The 18719-nt window shown below is 44.0% G+C and overlaps 1 protein-coding gene across 1 annotated transcript in view; it reads right to left on the bottom strand.

The window, feature by feature from the left end:
• RBM6 (RNA binding motif protein 6) overlaps positions 1 to 18719 on the bottom strand; it is a 689827-nt gene that overhangs the window by 241737 nt on the left and 429371 nt on the right. Inside the window, exon 4 of the mRNA XM_044078933.1 lies at positions 524 to 796. Within this exon, the coding sequence (XP_043934868.1) occupies positions 524 to 796 (273 nt within the window). The remainder of the gene's footprint in view (positions 1 to 523; positions 797 to 18719) is intronic.

Raw genomic sequence — 18719 nt, 5'->3', positions numbered from 1 at the left:
CTCCTCGTATGAATCGGAATAAGGCATTTTCTGACCGCACAAGCAGCACCTTTTAAAACTTGAGGGTTTCTCAGCCATTACCCACTGTTACCACACACACACGTATAACAACTGTAAAGAATTTTTTATTTATTTTTTTTAACAAGGGTGGGAAACAACAGCGATGGGAAAGCTAGGGGAATAAAACTCACACTAGACTAAAGAATTTGGCCATAGGAGGGAGGAAAGACTAACTAGCTACTAGAATAAGAAAAAATCTACCAGAAAGAGGAAATTAAACCCAGAAAAAAATCACTTATCTGTAAAAGAGGAAGCTCGAGCCTGGATCACATCCGATGCGTTTAGCGGCAAATGAGATCTGAGGGTTAGAAGGCAGCAGGGGATTATGGGAAGGAGAAGAGCTTGAGCTCTGGCTCTGTGACAGTTGTTGGCTTGAATCAGAGTCAGTATCTAGACAATGAAGTTAAACGTTTCACTTAAACTTATTTTCTACATGAAATGTCTGATTATATACCCTACTTACTTTTGCTAGGATCTTCTGCAGTTTCACTGGTATGTTGAGATGTGGCTCTGGTACTTGTGGGTGACTGAGTTTCCCGCACTGGTGAGTGCCGAGGTGGAGTAGATGTTCTGTGCCAAGACTCCTTCTCTGACTTTGATGAAGATTTTGATTCTTGCTGGGATTCTGACTGCTTCGACGGTTTCTTTGCTGTTTCTCGTTCTGATTCTTGGCGACGGTCATGTCCTTTTGAATGCCTTGAAGATTCTGCTGATGAGTGCCCAGCAAGCGCCTCACCTACAATGGAATTCCAAAAGAAACTCACTCACATGAGCCAGTGATGCAGTATGCAAAATCAGAAACATTTCTAAACAAAGGAAAGTACAGTTGTAGTATGTGAGTAGATCATTGTTGCAGTAGTCCTTACTATCGGGACTTCAGCTGTATAAAGGCCCAATGTCAAAGAGATCAGCACCCTTCTCTATACAGGCCAAGTGACCATCCTCCCTCCAAGGATGTCAGAACACACCCTGTATAAAGCTAATGTCCTCATGCTACACCTCGAAGTATTACTGCCTAGGGTGACAGTGCGGCATCCACCATACCTGACATTCGCTGGACCATGAACTTAGAGGAAAAAGGGTTCCCTAAGTCCACCCAGGCTTGAGGAAGAGAGAATTGCAAAGGTCAAGCCCATGATTCTTAGGATGAGTAAAATGGGGTGATGGAAGGGAATTAATACTGCAACAGTGATCTACATGAACATCTAGTATTATGGTAACTTCTTAAGGAGTTATACTGTGTTCAACTGGGTCGCCACTGCAGTAGTCCTTACTACTGTGGATGATTCCTAGAGCATGGAAGGCTAGGGAGGAGGACATACTGGCAGGGATGAGCTGCAGCAAGCTCAGCAGAAAGGCAGCAGAAAACTCAGCTCTTGCCCTGAATGCAATACTAGTCAGTAATGCCTGCATAAATGTGGACAGATGACCAAGGAGTTACCTCAAGGACAGCCTGTGCACTACTCCCCCCCAACCCCAGTGACTGCAGTATCCCTACTGCTGTGGGATCTCACAGTCTCCACCAACTTCTTTCCAACATGGGAGTAACACAACAAAATGGAACGAGTTAGCCACTCAGAGAATGTCTGTTTGGAAAAGTACATTTGTGTTCACTTACCATAAGTGTAGATGTTCAAGTGCATCCACTGTTGCAGTCATAACACTTGGGTTATCTGCCTGCAGGCAAGCCCTCAGTCGGCCAGAATACCCAAGACTTAGTATTTCTGCATCGGATGCTGTCACTCCAAGACTGACATCAGGTCATCAGAGGTATAAAAACAGGCAGCTGACGCCATTAAATCAGTTTTTCTTGCCCCAAATGTCAGGAGCCCCCCAAATAGGGAGCTAAGTTATGGTGGGGGAAAACACCACCAGTAAAAAGTAAATACCAATACCCCTGAAAGGGGTGAGTAAAAGCCATAGAGAGAAGAGAGAGATAGAAATAGAGAGAGAAACCAGGGGGCTGGAGGGAGGGAAACCAGGACTGCAACAGTGAATACACTCGAACATCTACATTTATGGTAAGTGTACACAACTGTACTATGTTCTTCGTGTTTCACTGTTGCAGTCATCAAACTTGGGTAGATTCCCAAAGCTGAAGAAGGGTGGAGGCAGTCAAGAAGAGTTAGGGCTGGCTAGTATGCCTTGCAGGAGCACTGTTACAAAACCTGTCCTGGATGTGGAAAAGATAGGCGGGTGGTAATGCTTGGTGAAGGTGTGTACAGAACTCCAGGTAGCAGCTTCCAGGATGTCCCTGGTAGGGACTCTCCTGAGAAATGCTGTAGAGGTAGATGTTGCCCTAGTGGATGTGCTCTGACACCCTGAGGGGTTGGTTTCCCATGGTGCTTGTAGGAGAAATGGATGCAGTGTGCTATCCATTTGGAAATTGTTTGTTTTGAAATGGCCTTGCCCTCTCTGCCCCTGTTGCAAAGCTGACTAGTAACTGGTCAGATTTTCTGAAGGGCTTAGTCCTATCAAGGCAGAATCTGAGCTGTCTGTGCACGTCCAAGGAGTGCAGGATCCTTTCCCCTTGATTTTGAGGATTAGGGAAGAAGGTTGGCAAATGGATGGATTGGTTGAGAGCCACACTGGACACCACTTTAGGCATAAAGGAAGGGTTAGTCCTGAGGGAAACCCTGTCAGTATGGAAAATAATGAAGGGTTCCACAGACATAAGTGCTTGTAGCTGAGACACTCTTCTAGCTGAAGTGATGGCTAGAAGAAAGGCTGTTTTCCAAGAGAGGAACTTAAAACTCTGCTGATGCTGCAGGTTCAAAGGGGGGAAACGTGAGCTTTTCCAGTACAAAGTTAGGGTCTCAAGCAGGGGTGGGTGCTCTCCTTGGCGGCCTTAAGTTGTTTGCCCCTCTCAGGAACTGTTTGATAAAAGGGTGCAAGAAGAGAGGTGGCTCAGTGTTGAAATGAATCGAAATAGCTGAGACATGTGTCGTAATGGAGGAGAAGGACAGGCCTTTGTGGAACAGATCTGCTAAGTAATCTAGAATTAGAGGCAGGGAGGGCAGTCCTTTAGACTGAATCCAGGAGCAGTACCTTTTCCACTTATCAGCACAGGATTTTCTTGTACTGGGTCTTCTGGCTTCAAGAATGACGTCCAGCACCTGCTTGCTTAGGGTTGCTGGGGGAGAATTCAAGGAATAAGCCAGGCTGCAAGATTTAGGGTTTGTAGATGCGGATGCAAAATCTGTCCCTCCTGTTGAGAGAGCAGGGTTGGGATCTGGTGTAGGTGCCAGTCTGCACAGGAGTGGGTACCAGTGCTGGCGTGGCCAGTCCGGGGCAATCAGAACTGCCCTTGGTCTGTCCTGTCTTATCTTGAGTAACACTCTTGGGAGAAGGGGCAGAGGGGGAAAGGCATAGATTGAGAGATTTACCCACTGAAAATATAGGGCATCCACTTTCCAAGCCCTGCTGTGAGGATTCCTGGTGTAGAATTTGCTGAGCTGGTAGTTGCAGGGGGAGGCAGAGAGATCCACCTCTGGGAGTCCCCCATTTCTGCTTAAGTCTGCCAGTGAGTTGTTTACCTGGCAGGAATTGAGCTTGCAGATGTACTTGCATGTCCAAGGTCATGTTCCACAGGGCCATGGCTAACCTGCAGAGTGGGTAAGAGTGGGTTCCCCTTGCTTGTTGATGTACCGCATAACTGTGGTATTGTCCGTTTTTATTAGGTGTCCTGGAGAGAGTAGGGATCTGAAAGCTATCAGAGCATGCTGCACAGCTAGCATCTCTTTTTGGTTGATGTGCAGATTAATTTGACTTGGGCTCCAGTGGCCCTGAATGCATTTGCCGTAAATGTGTGCTCCCCAGGCATAGTCTGATGCGTCTGTGGTTAGGGTCTGGGCAGCGTGGGGTTAAGTAAAGGGCAGTCCCTTGTTGTGGTTACATGCTGCTGCCCACCAAAGAAACTCTGTCCTTAGAAAAGGTATGACAGGAATGACGGTTTCCAGGTCCTGAGAATGCTGGCACCAAAGACTTTTTAAGTACCACTGAAGTTTCTTCATATGCAGTCTGGCATATGGAATTAGTAGGATGCATGAGGCCATGAACCCCAGGGCCTGCAGGATTTTCCTTGCAGACAGCTGGGGTCTGGTGGCCATTTGAGTAAAATAATCTGTCAGATAGGCTTGTTTTTCTGAAGTGAGGAATGCCATCTGGGATGCTGTGTCCAAGCTTGCTCCCAGGAATACAATCTTTTGACTGGGGAGTAGTTTTGATTTCTTTTCATTGATGGTGTACCCAGGGATGTGAGAAGGTTCTTTACAAATGTCAGGTGCTGCAACAGCAATTCCTGACTGTCCGCTTGAATCAGGCAGTTGTCCAAGTACGGGTAAATTTGGATATTTCTCTGCCTGCAGTAAGCAATGGCTGGAGCCAGGCATTTTGTGAATACTCTGGGAGCAGTGGATAAGCCAAAGGAAAGTGCAGAGAAATGATAATGCATTGATCCGGCCCTGAAGCGTAGATATTTCTTGCATGACTCCCTTATAGGGATGTGCAGGTAGGCTTCTTTTAAGTCTAGGGTGGCTAACCAGGCATCTTTGGCTAGAATAGGTAGAAGCTGCTGCAGGGTGGGCATTTTCAATTTTGGTACCACCAGGAAGGTGTTGAGATTTGAAAGATCTAGCATTGGGTGCCAAGAGCCCTCTTTTCTGGGTACCAGGAAAAGTCTGGAACAGAATCCTTGACCTATCTGTTTCGCCAGAACTGGCTGAATTGCCCTGATAGAGAGCAGAGATAGAACTTGGTTCTGTGCCTCTGCCCACTGGTTTGGAGGAAGGTCTGGGAACCTTTTTGGAGTTGGCAGAGAGTGGAAGTGAAATTTGTAGCCCTGGGATACAATGTTGAAGACCCATCGGTCTTTAGTGATGGACATCCAGTTTTTTGCATGAAGGGCAAGTTTTCCTCCTATGGGCACAAGCAGTTGGGCAGAGGTGGGGAGTAGAGTAGAGATGTCATTGTGATTTTTTTTTCAGTAAGGGGGTGGCTTAGCACTCCCTGCATTGGAGGTGGAGGCACTCCATTACTTAGATCTCTGCATACCCTGAGACTGTAGTCTGGGAGGCCTGTTTCCCCTGGGTCTTGTTTGAGATGGCCTGGAGGGGGCTGGAAAGAACTAATGTTTCGAGGGGCAATGCCTATTGAATCTAGGAGGCTGTACTTGTAAGAATTTTTTGACTGTCTGCATAGATTTAGCTTTTTCTTCTATCTTTTTGGGTACCTCTTCTGCTTTGGTGCCAAACAGATTGTCCTTGTTCAAAGGAGCGTCTAATAACTTTGATTTGACATGGTCTGTCAAGGTATGCTCATTAAGCCAAGAATGCCTTCTCAGTATAGAACCAGTGACTGCTGCCCTGCAAGATGCTTCTAGGGCATCAAAGCCACACTGCAATGTATGCCTGCTGACTTGGCTTGCAGAATGCATACGCTCTTGCAATTCTTTATTTTCTGCACAGTTTGTAAAGGTTGCTATTTTTTGCTTAATAAGTACCATAATATGTTGTTGGTTTTTCAGCATGTGAAACTGACAATTCAAAGCCCTAATGGCGAGAGTTGCAGAGGTATATACTTTCTTACCCCATCTGTTCAAAGCTCTGGAAGCCCTGTCCGAAAGGGTGGGATTCTTAGCTGTAGTTGCTTTGATACCTTTAGGCCCCTGGGAAATGATCTCTGGGTCAGCAGTAGGATTTTTTGAAAAGGAATTTGTGAGAGTCAGGTACTCTGTAGTACCTGTCTGGTTTCATAAGAGTAGGGGGGGTAAAGCATCAGGAGTAAGACTGGATTCCATAAAGACATCAACAACTTCCAGGACTGGGTATATTGCTAAAGGCCTATGTTGTGGTAAATCCAGAAATTCTCAGAGTCTCTTTTTGGACTGAGGATAGTCTTGGCATTCCCAATGGAAATGCTCTCTTAAAGTATGTAAGGTTTCACCAAAAGAAAAGTCCTTTGGAGGAGAGGCAGAGGGAATGGACTCCTCTGCATCTGAATCCTCATAAGCAGATAAGGCATGTCTTCATAATCAGATACTTCAGAGTCATCGGACTCTTGGTCTGTTGAAGCTGCTGGGGACTGGTCTCTTTTTCTCTTAGCAGGGGAAGGCTGATGTCCCCTAATCAGCATAATGTCTTCTGCCATTTTAAGCATTTGATGCGCTTTGGCCTTAGAAACTAGGTAGTTTTAGACAGAACTGAAGACGCGAAAGAAGTCATCAGTTTGTGTTGAACATTGGTAGTGCGAAGAACTTCCTCAGAAGCCTGCCTGCTCAGCAGTTCTGGACCCATCCAAGGTAGAGACATCTGCAGGTTCCATAGTCGAAGAGTCTCGCGGCATACCAGACTCCAAACAGGTCTCGGTAGAGGCCTGTGAATACACTGAAGCGGGCATCAGTACCGGTGAACTGGTGACTAGCTTAACGGAAGCGTCATCAGCAGCTTTGGACCTGTGCGGTCTGTCTCTGTCTTTATCCTTAAGTTTTTTTGGAATATCGGTAATCGGATGACTTACCGAGGCCATTTCAGAGTACGGAGATCGAGAAGTATTTAGCGACAATAAGGGCCCGACAATGAATGGTTTGGGCGTTGAACAAGCCACAAAACCGATAGCGAATACATCGTGGCCTGGGCCTAAACAGGTGACGCAGTAAGAATGAAAATCTCGGTGTGGTATTTGCTTTCCACAGGCAAGACAATTGTTAACTTTTTCTGACATCAGTTAGAGCAAGAAAAAAAGGATCCCCAATGGGGTACTTAGCTTTACAAGACTTCGGGATGATTCAATTTGTAAACGAAAACTCAGGTAGCAGCCGACCAGCACTCGTGCAAACTGCTTCGGCTTCGGGCTCCTTGGCAAGAAAGACTGATGTAATGGCGTCGGCTGCCTGTTTTTATACCCAACGACCTGACATAAATCCTGGAGCGACAGCATCCGACGCAGAAATACTAAGTCTTTGGTATTCGGGCCGACCGAACATCTGGTTCCCCCCCCCCCGATGCAAAAAACAAACATCTATGGGGTATTGATGTTCTTGGTTTTGTCTAGTATTCTCAGCTGTCTGTGTATGTCTAAGGAATGAAGGATTCTCCTCCCTTACTTTGGGGGTTCAAAGAAACAGGCAACTGAACAACTGGTTGATGGAAAACTCTTTCAATACTTTAAGCACGTGTATAAAACTGGTTCTACGACTGAATGTCCTTACTAAAGACTAAAAAGGACTCTCTGCATATGAGGGTTTATAGTTTTGAATTTTTTCTAGATGAACTGACTGCCAATTAGAAAGTAGTTTTCCAGGTTAGATATCTGAGGGGAGCTCAGGGATCAGGCTCAAAAAGGGGCTGCTTCAGGTTTGATAGGACATAGTTCAAGTCCCATGGAAGAGCCATACTCTTTTGGGAAGTCTAGCATAAAGGACTTCTTTGAGGAAGTGTTTAACAAGCTGCTGGAGTGCCAAGGGGTTCTAACAGGCATGCAGGTTGAAATGGTCAAGACATGAACCTTTATGGTGGCATACACCAGAACCGACTTAAAAAGTTCACTTAAGTCCTGTACAATCATGGACACTGGTGCTGTGGTATGATAGAGATCCTTTCTGTGGCATCAGAGAGAACATCTCTTCCATTTGGATAAGTAGGATTTCCTTATGACAGACTTCTATGCCTCCTTAAATATAGTCAGCAAGTCCTTGGTGAACTGGTGCTTGAAAAGCAACATCCAGACAGTGAACTACGGTGCTCAGCATGGGATGTAATGGGGCCACCTTGCTCTGAGTTAAGGCTTCATGCTGGACATCCAAATGAGAAGAGTCAATGTTGTCTAGGCCAAAAAAAAAAGGCATTATTATGAGCATCCTTAATCTCCAGATCATCATGGGGATGGGGGGGTGGCTTAGATGGATATATATACAGAAAGTGACCTGCCTCTGAATGACAGGATATCTCCTTTGTGTGGTGCTTTGTTTGCTGCATGCTGAGGGAAGCATGGTTATCCCTGAGATACCCCGCATTTAAACAACCTGAATAAAAATATTCCTGTGTGACATCCACTAAAAGGAATGTGCAGCTAATCTGCTTATTTGGTCTACCACTGAATTCATTTGGAATGGGATGTAGACTGCCATTATGATCATCTGGGACTGAAGAGCTGTCTGCCAAGCAGTCATGGCCAGGTTACAGAGATGGAAGAATAACTTCCTCCTTGCTTGAAGTACCACATGACAAACCTCAAAACCTCTCTCTTCAAGATGGGATGGAAGGTTCCAAGTTCCTTAATCAGTGCCATACATCTCTTTTATGTTTATATGTTTTTCCCTTCAAGTTGCACAGCAAACTCCCACAAATTTCAAGCCTATTGAGAATGACCCCACCCTCCAAGCTAGGTCTACATTATGCAAGAGCTGTATCAGATTGTGGGGTTCCTGCTTGAATGGCACCCAATAATTCTGTGTGACCTGGGAGGACTATATTTGCAGTTCTATGGAAATGCAAGATAACACAGGAATCCTCTCTTTCAGGGACTGAGAATGCTGGCTTTGGGTGCTTCTTCGGTACTTCTGGAGTTTTCTCATACAAATCCTTGCCATGGGGAATATTAACATTGTGAAACTTTGGAGTAGACTCCAACAGGTCTCTGGCTCTGACTGAACCAAAGAACTCAGAGCAAACATCGGATCCAAGGACAGGGGAATCTTCGGACCTGATGCAGACAGAGTCAGGTGGCTTGGATCCAGTAACTCTGAATGAAGTTAAGAGAAGGAGGAAGTAAAGGAGGGCTAGTAGATGTTTGGAACTCCTGACCCAAAGGGGAAGGAGCCGAGGAATCTCCTGAAACACCCTGCACCCAGAGAATTTTTCTCACCAATCTCTTCAAATCATCTTCGGTCAAACTCCTTGAAGAACGACTGAACATAACTGAGGGTGATTTTGGCCTCTCCAAAAAGGAAGAAGGAACTCTAAATGGAACTGGATCCAATGACACTGAATACTGAGTCCTGGGTAAAGCAAGTAGGCATGTAGTCAAATCCTTTGATTTCCGAGTCAGATCCAGGAATTCTTTGACTTTTCTAAAGTCGGATCCAAAGAAGACAACAGATAGTACAGTTGTGTACACTTGCCATAAATGTAGATGCTCGAGTGTATTCACTGTTGCAGTTCATTACATTTGGGTAATCTGCTGGCAGGTTGCCCTCAGTCGGCCTGAATTCCAAAGTCTTGGGTCCTGCATCAGTTGCTGTCTCCTCTTCCATGACGTCAGGTCGTCAGGGGTATAAAACATGTAGCAGACGCCATTTTCTTTAGTTTTTCTTGCCCCCGATGTCAGGTGCCCCCAAAAAGGTAGCAAAAACAAAAATTATATATATATATATATATATATATATATATATATATATATATATATATATATATGTATCAATATAAACTTTACCTTCATCTACAAGCAAATACACCACATAGGTTGTAGAAGATAGAGAAGGAAAGATAAACTTCAGAATGACAGGGGGATGGGCGGGAGGGTAACCTGGATTGCAAAAGTGAATACACTCGAACATCTACATTTATGGTAAGTGTACACAACTGTACTATGTTCTTCGTGTTTCACTGTTGCAGTCATTACATTTGGGTAGAATCCCAAAGCTATGGTTGGGAGGCTGGAGCTAAACAGCATTAGGAGTGGCTATAAAGCCCTGCAGAACTGCAGTGGCAAAGCCTGCCCTGGATTTAGAGTAGAGAGGCAAATGATGATGCTTTGTAAAGGTTTGAACAGAACTGCAAGTAGCAGCCTCTAGAAGGTCTTTGGTTGGTACTCCACTTAGAAAGGCTGCTGAAATCGCTGCGGCTCTGGTGGAATGAGACCTAATGCCCTTGGGCACAAGTTTGCCATGGTTTAAGTAGCAGAAACGGATGCAGTGGCTTATCCACTTTGAAATTGTCTGCTTTGATATAGCCTTGCCTTCTGATCCTGCAGCGTATGTCACTAGTAATTGCTCAGTTTTTCTTAGAGCTTTAGTCCTGCTTAAGTAGAATCTTAGCTGTCTGTGTACGTCCAAGGAATACAGAATTCTCTCCCCCTTGTTCTGCGGATTTGGATAAAAGGTTGGCAGATGAATTGTTTGGTTAAGAGCCACACTGGAAACCACATTAGGCATAAAAGTAGGATTTGTCCTCAGAGACACCCCGTCTGGGTGAAATATAACAAAAGGCTCCACAGCCATGAGGGCCTGCAGCTCTGAAACTCTTCTTGCTGATGCAATTGCTAGTAGCAGAGCTGTCTTCCATGATAAGAACTTTACATCAACGGTAGCAGCTGGTTCAAATGGAGGCAGGGTGAGCTTTTCCAAAACATAATTGAGGTTCCATGCAGGCAGTGGTGCTCTTTTAGGAGGCCTTAAATTTTTGGCTCCTCTAAGATACTGCTTTAGTAAAGGATGAGAAAAGATTGGTGGCTCTGTATTGTAATGACCTGAAATGACAGAAGCATGGATTTTAATTAATGAGAAAGATAGGCTTTTGTCAAGCATCTCAGTTAAGTATTGCAAAATCTGAGGAATATTTGGTTCTGCCGTATCAGTTCCTTGTGATTGATTCCAAGCACAGAATCTCTTCCATTTGTCAGCATAAGATTTTCTAGTACTAGGCCTTCTGGCTTCCAAAATGACATCCAGCACAGCTTTACTGAGAGGAGTTGTTTGTATGATTACATGATCAGCCATGCTGCCAGGTTCAGAGTCTGTAGTTGATTGTGCAGGATCTGATTGTTTTGCTGGGGCAGTAGTTGTGGTCTTTGAGGCAAGGTCCAAGCTGGGTATTGAGACAAGTTCTATAGGATTGGGTACCAGTATTGGGGGGGCTAGACCGGGGCAATTAGTATCATCTTTGGTTTCTCTTGTCTGACTTTTAGGAGGACCTCAGGGAGAAGAGGCAGAGGCGGAAAGGCGTAAACCTATAGGTTTTTCCAACTGAAGGATAGGGCGCGTCCACTTTCCATGCTTGTCTGTGACAAGCCCTTGTGCAGAATTTTTTCAATTGATAATTTTGAGGAGAGGCAAATAGATCTATGTCTGGGTTCTCCCATTTCTCTGTTATCATGCTGAAGACTTGTGGATTTAGTTTTCACTCGTGAGGATCCATAAGGTTTCTACTTAAATCGTCTGCTAGAGTGTTTTGTTTTACTGGCAGGAATTGAGCTTGAAGATGTATTTGGTAAGTCTAAGCTGTGCCCCACAGTGCCATGGCTAATCTACATAGGGGGTATGAGTGTGTGCCCCCTTGCTTGTTTATATACCACATGACTGTGGTGTTGTCCGTCTTTATCAGTAGTTGTCCTGGATGAAGGGAGTCCTTGAAGGCTGTTAGGGCATTATGAACAGCTAGCATCTCTTTCTGGTTGATATGTAGATGCACTTGTTTTGGTGACCATATGCCCTGAATGCATCTTCCTGCCATGTGGACCCTCACGCATAATCTGATGTGTCTGTTGTTATGGTTTGGCTGGCAGGGGGTAGAGTGAAGGGCCGTCCCAAGTTTTGGTGACAGGCCTTTGCCCACCATAGAAACTCCTGTTGCAGGCAGGGAATGAGAGGAATCATTGTTTCCAGACTGTGAGAATGTTGACTCCATAAACTTTTTAGGTACCACTGAAGCTTCCTCATATGCAGTCTTGCATATGGAATCAGTAGGATGCAGGATGCCATGAAGCCCAGAGCCTGCAGAATTTGTCTTGCAGAAGACTGGGTTTTTGTTGCCATCAGTTTGAAGTAAGTAGTCAGTTGCATTTGCTTGTCTGGCGTGAGGTAAGCCATCTGGAGGAGATAAAGCACAAACCTACAGAAAGCAATCCCAATGACTTCCCTGTGCCTGCACCAAGCACTTATCTTTTGGCGGCACCCATAGGGGGAAAATTAGCACTTTTTGCTCAAAATTAATAACCCAGGACAAGTGAGTACTAAACACTGTATCACAGGGATACAGATTCCATTTCCACACACTGTCAATGGCAAATGGTTGGCCAGATCTGCCAAAAAATCAATGGGCAGAGGCACAGAAACAGGTTACATCCCTCATGGATATGGTGGCCATTCAGACAGTACCAGAACTGGAAAAGGGACAAGATTTTTACTCAAGACTGTTCTTGATACCCAGAAAGGACAAGGCCTGGTGGACAATATGGAGGTGGATGCGCCCCATTGCTTTGACCTGTATGAATCTTGCGCCTGGTATCTGGAGCCTTTAGGGTGTCTGGATTTGCCCTTTGAGCTCTGTCTGACACAGGAAAGGACCAATTTTTTGTAGGCCAGTGTCTACTGAATCTTGGTGGCTGCACTTGTAAGAAGTCTTTAACAGTTTGCATAGACTTAGCTTTGTCTTCCATTTTCTTTAAAACCTCTTCTGCCTTAATACCAAATAGAGAATCATGCTGTAAAGGTGCATCTAGCAATTTCGCTTTAACATGATCAGGCAAATTTTGTTCCTTTAACAAGGAATGCCTCCTAATCACCGATCCAGTAACTGCGGCCCTGCAAGAGGCCTCTAAGGAATCAAAACCACATTGCGAGGTATGCTTTCCAACTTGTTCAGCTGCATGCAATAATTCCTGCAATTCTTTATTTTCTGCACATTCTGAAATCAACATCATTTTCTGTTTCAGCAATCCCATAAGATGTTGTTAGTACTTAAGCATATGAAATTAACAGTTTAAGGCCCTGATTGCCAAGGTTGCAGATGTATAAACCTTTTTTCCCCATCTGTCCAGTGCCCTTGAATCTCTGTCAGGGGGGAGTTTTTGCTGTTGAGACCTTAACTCCCTTTGGACCCTGTGAAATAGTTTCAGGATCAGCAGCAGGGTTTCTCAATAAAAATGTATGTGAGTCAGGGACCGTGTAATATCTGTCAGGCTTACTGGGAGCCGGAGATAAGGAGTTAGGGGACAAGCTTGACTCCGAAAACACATCATCCACAATATCTAAAACAGGGGGAATGGCTAAAGGCCTGTGCTGAGGGACAAAGAGGAAATCCCTGAGCCTCTTTTTTGATTCCAAGTCTTTTTGACTCTCCCAGTGAAAATGCTCCCTCAAAGTATGCAAGGTTTCTTCAAATGAATAATCCTCAGGAGGAGATGCAGATGGAAAGGACTCCTCAGCATCAGAATCCTCATAGGGAGGCATAGATAATTCCTGATCAGAAGAGGAATCAGAAGAAACAGAAACCTGATCTGAAGATTCATAATCAGTGTCTTGCATAGGCATCTTATCGGGAGGGGGATGGGTACCCCTGATCAAGGTAATAAGGTCTTCAGCCATTTTGATCATCTGTTTTTTAGGCATAGAGGCCTGTGCACATAGCTTAAGTGTCGTTTTTTTTTTAGTTTTTGAAGTTGCTGAAGTCTTTGGTTTTGCAGCTTTCGTCGGTTTGATATACAAATGTTGAGGTCTGAATACACCCTCAGAAGCCGGTGCCTGCTCAGTGTCTCTGGACCCATCCGAGGGAGATGCATCCATTGGTCCAATACCTTGAGTATCTTGCACATGCCAGACTCCACATGGGTGTCGGTAGAGGCCTGCGACTCGAAGGTAGCGAGTATCAGGGGCTACAAAAGCGCCTCACTGAGTACCGGCAAACCGGCGACTGGCTTAGGAGAAGCTTCGTTGTCGGTTTTGGATCTCGACTGCCTTTCTCTGTCCTTTTTTTTGCATTTTTTATGTAGTCCGGTAGTTGGATTACTATCCGACGACATTTCTGGGTAGTTAAATCTGTTTCTAAAATACTTTGATGCAAAAATATACCGACGCTTAATAATGCATTGGTTAAATCTAGCACAAAACCGACAGCCAGGCACGTTGTGATCAGGGCCTAGGCAAGGAATACAGTATAAATGGAAATACTTATAAGGTATTTGCTTCCCACAAGTAATACAATTATTAACTTTTTCTGACATCAGTAAAAAGCAAGAAAAAAGTTTCCCCAACGGGGTACTAAGCTTTAGTGAAGACTTTGGTTCTGAAACTCAAACTCGAATATTTCAGTAGTCGGCCGACCGGCACTTGCAAAATGCTTCTGCTTCGGGCACCACGCAGCAAGAAAGACTAAAGAAAATGGCATCGGCTGCATGTTTTATACCCCTGACGACCTGAGGTCATGGAAGAGGAGAAAGCAACCGACGCAGGACCCAAGAGTTTGGAATTACAACCTGCCAGCAGATTACCCAAATGTAATGACTGCAACAGTGAAACACGAAGAACATCCACAGTGTGTCTTGTTTTAACCTTCGGATCCGAAGAGAAAGATGGATCCGAAAGTTTTGGTCTCTTAATCCTCAGATCCGACGGAGAAGTTGGAACAGAGATAGGCCTCTTCTTCAATTTTTCATAACTCTAAGAGGAGGAAGGGCCTGAAGATTCCGATTTGCTCTTTTTTTGTTTTTCTAGGGGAGTAGCTCCAAACAGTGCCTCACTGAAAGCTGAAGGAAGTGAATTGTAAGGAAAAATTTGTTTTTATGTTCAACCAGAGGCTTATGGATGAACGTGTGGCAGATTGAACAATCTTCCTGGAGATGGAGGGGTCCCAAAAAATAAAAGCAAAGTGTATGAGAGTCCAAGTAAGGCATTTTAAGGCTACATTTCCCACACTTTCCAGCTTTTTCTTTCCCTGCCGTCTATGACAACCGGCGAGAGAGACAAAAAAATATTTTTGAGAAATTTTTTTTTTTTTTTTTTTTTAACAAAAAAGAAAAAGGGGAATACCGGCAATGATAAGATAATCACACAAAGTGTAAAAAGGGAGACTACCTCCAGTAGTATTCAAGGGTAGTTTTGCATGGAGATAAAAATGAGAGAATAAAAATGAAAGCTAAAATTGTCGTTAGGTAAGGGACAGAGGCTAAGCTACGTAACAAGAATAAAACGAGAACTTTACAGTACTAGTTATTAAGACTTAAAGGAAAAAAAATCTTAAATTTTACTTATCTGTTCGAGAGCAACAGGTCACCTCGTCTAATGCGAATAGCGGCAAACGAGATTTGAGGTACTTAGGAAGAAGGGTGCATCATGGGTAAGGGAGAAGCTTGAGAGTTATTTGGCTACCATGAGCTACTGTAACAGCCAAATTGGATCTGAGGGATCGTACCTGAATGCACAGGTTGAGGATAGAATGACAACTGACATCAGATCCTATTTTTCTCTTTTTTGTGGAGGGGTGAGGGAGGAAGATTATTTGAAACTCAGGGCTTGGGGGGGGGGCACAGGTTTCCCCTTCTTGTCTCCATGCAGTCTTTTTCTTATACTGGCTCTTCTTACTATAGCTTTAGTCTTCCTTTCTTGAGATAGCAGGGCACAGATTTTTATGGGTACTTCTTTTCATATCCTGGCATGGGAGAGTGAAAAACCTGTTTCACTGACTGCATAATCTTCTACTTTCCCCCAATGTTCTAAAGATTTTAATGGGGTTTCCAAACAGCAGATCTTTATTCAGGAGTGCATTAAGAAACTGCAATTTCACACCCTCTGGCAAGTGTTGCAACCTCAGCCAGGCAGGTCTCAACCACAGATTCAATAGCTGCTACTATGGATGTTGCATCCACAGCATCACAGCCACATCTGATAGAATTGCTTAACCACCGGACAAACAGTGCAGGTGATGTTTGGTAATTTAATCTTCTGGCCCACACTAGAGCCCTCCACAATACTGTCTTTCGACTCGTCTACGAGATCAGCTTTAAAAAAAATGGTGTACGTGTTAAACAGTTAATGGTTGCGAAGGTCAGAGTGGCAACTGTATAAATTTTTATGCCAAACGAGTCCAGAAGAGTACTGGTAGCAGGCGCACTTCATTCTCTGGATCAATAGACACCACTGCTGGATCAGCCAGAGGGCAAGTTTAAAGGAACTTGTGGAATTCCAGAATCTCGTGAAACCTGTCAGGATTTGCAATGGCAGGGAGCTGGTTCAGATCCTTACAGGGAGCCAAGAAAAGCATTCTCTATCTAGAGCTTCAAGCCAGGAAGAAGTGACACAGTTTTAAGGGGAATCCAGAATCAGTATATTAAGATATCCTTTTTCTGGGCACCTGATGCCTTCCTGGCTTCCCAAATGAAGTGGACTTGCATCCTACAAATTGTCTCTCCAAATGAAATTTCCTTTGTGGGTGACACAAAGGACATGGTGTCATTAGTGTCTTTCATACTGAAGGAGGGAAAAGACATTTGAGACTAACACTCCAAATCTTTCCCTCTCACTGTGTCAGAAGTCATCATCCTTCTTCAGGAAGGATTTTAATAAGGGAGAGGAGACACAAGATACTGAAGGTTGAACAGCACTTGGCTACAGGCTGTAAAGGTCATACAGGAGGTCCTGAGCCAAACAGATCCATTCCTGGAGAACAGCCTGGGGAGGGAAGAGTGAGAGCCCACCAACTGCCTGAAGCTTAGACAACGGCACAAAGCAGGCATTCTGCAGTTTAAACTTTTGTGTCCTCTTGAGCAGGGCCATCGCCTTAGACATCTGAGATGGGGATCGGGTTGTCATCTATTCACTAACCTACAATGTCCTGTCTAAGTAAAAGCTAACCCTTCTGAAACCAAAAAACACACTTCAACTACCAGTGTCTGAGATAGGACATTCGATCTAAACTTGCCAAGAGGGTCCACAGCTCTATGGAATGTGCTGAGACACCCTCCAAAAAGGGCTTTGTCAGAGGTCTTTTATATCAGACATTTGATGACTGGGGGTTGCAAAGCTGTCTCACCTGAACTTGTGCCCTTGAGCTGAGCAGGGACGTAGGACAAAGTCACTGCATCACCCAAGTTTATAACTCCCCTCTCCTTTGTATACTTGGCAAATTGGAAGACACTGTCGCTGTATCAGTTAACATCTCAAGTCTTTTCTGATCCAAAGAGTAGAGTTTTGCAGGGAATGACCATTCTCCTAAGAGGTTTTGGAGCAGCCCCTATCAAACTCTGCAGATCTCTTATCATGCTCTACTGCTAACAGAACACAAAGGCTATGGAAACCTTTGTATAGGATTTGCCTACCATAACGGCACTGCCTTCTTTTTTGGGACTGGATGTGCCCCTCCACTTTAAAAGGATACACAAACTTTTAAATAGTACATTTGCAACAACTAAGCCAGAAGTAGGCCATTAATAAAAAACATTTCCTCAATGAGGTACTTTGACTGAGATCTGGAACAACCAATGCTGCACAATCTATACACAAACAAGTTATGTACTCTGCAAATTGCGCAAAGAAATATCTATAAAAATGTGAGTGAATGTCAGATTTAACCGTGAAGCATTATGACATCTGCTCTTCTGCAAGGGGATAGCTGCTGAGCTCTGAAAGCCAGGTTAGGTCAGATATTGGGCTTTCATAAGGCTGAAGTCACAGTAAATCAGGACCACTGCAACAGAAATCTATAAAATGAATATTTCTATTTTTACAATATCATGCTGTTAAGCAGCTGTAGAAAATGTTTCTTCTTGCACACCACTTATTTTCAGATTGGACAACGAGAATTTCATCAGGAAAAATGAGGAGTACACAGCCTATGCTTAGCCACAAGACTAAGGCAAATTTCACCTAAGAACGGAGAAGTACGGACCATTTGCACACCCCCTGGCCTTTATGTTCAAGGTATGACTTCTGTACCTTGAGGCAGTGACAAAAGTGAGGACAAATTATTAGAAAGCATGTGACTCTTATGACATGGAATACTTACTGGAGGTGATGAAATTATGCACTTTCCAGACCACTGTATTTCTGCAGTGCAAATCCTTTATAACAATTCTCCAACAAGAATATTAACCAGCTGATACTTACCAAAAGGCTTCCCTGTAGCAAAGGACACTAGAGATATGGTTGCCCTCTGTCCCCAGCATTGTTTCTTTTAGCCAATGAGCCCTCAAGAACCATGAACTCCGTAAAGGACATCTTAAGTTGGACCACATATGACAGAAGAAACTAAGGCATTAATGTTTACCAATGACTGCCTTATACTTGCATAAAATCCCAAAAAGTATGTTCAAAGAATTGTTTCTTTACCAACCTTTGTGGATATATGTGGACTAAAATACAATTCAGGTAAATTGGCCTTGATTCCCTTAATATAGTTTGCTCCTTTCATACAGCAATCGTAATTATGCATGCTTACAATTAGTCCTTCAACATTCCACATGCCAAAGGACTTCTCAAATACCCTGGTATTATTTTTCATTCTAACTACGCTACTATGTTCAAACTAAACCTCAAAGGAATCAGGAAGAGGGGATATGTATGGGTCCACAGCTGGAAGAAGCTATGTTAAGTCTAGCATGCCACACAGTGACAGTTATGATACTTACTGTTCCTTAAGTCTTGTGTTTTTAGATATTCACTTATTCTAGGCCCTATTTAGTGGCCAGTTAAAATCATCACCATAACACTGACCCTATATGAGAAGAAGAAGAAGAAAAAAAAAAAAGATGTTGAGTACCTGAGTATGTGGAACCCACTCCAACGGATTCACTAGGCCTGGGAATTTCTCATTGGGAATTTTTCTCAAAAGACTTCAGCCTACAGCAACAATGCTGATACCTCCAAAATGGGCAAGCTTGGATGCAACCACATTTCTAGGGAAGTGAATATAGTGCAGGGCAATATACCATTAGGTAATTGATACATTCACATC

This window comes from Protopterus annectens, chromosome 7.part1 (assembly GCF_019279795.1).
Source record: "Protopterus annectens isolate FY-2018-M chromosome 7.part1, PAN1.0, whole genome shotgun sequence".
NCBI lineage: Eukaryota > Metazoa > Chordata > Ceratodontiformes > Protopteridae > Protopterus > Protopterus annectens.
The sequence above is the reverse complement of the archived record's forward strand: the minus strand, read 5'-3'. Positions and strand labels throughout refer to the sequence as shown.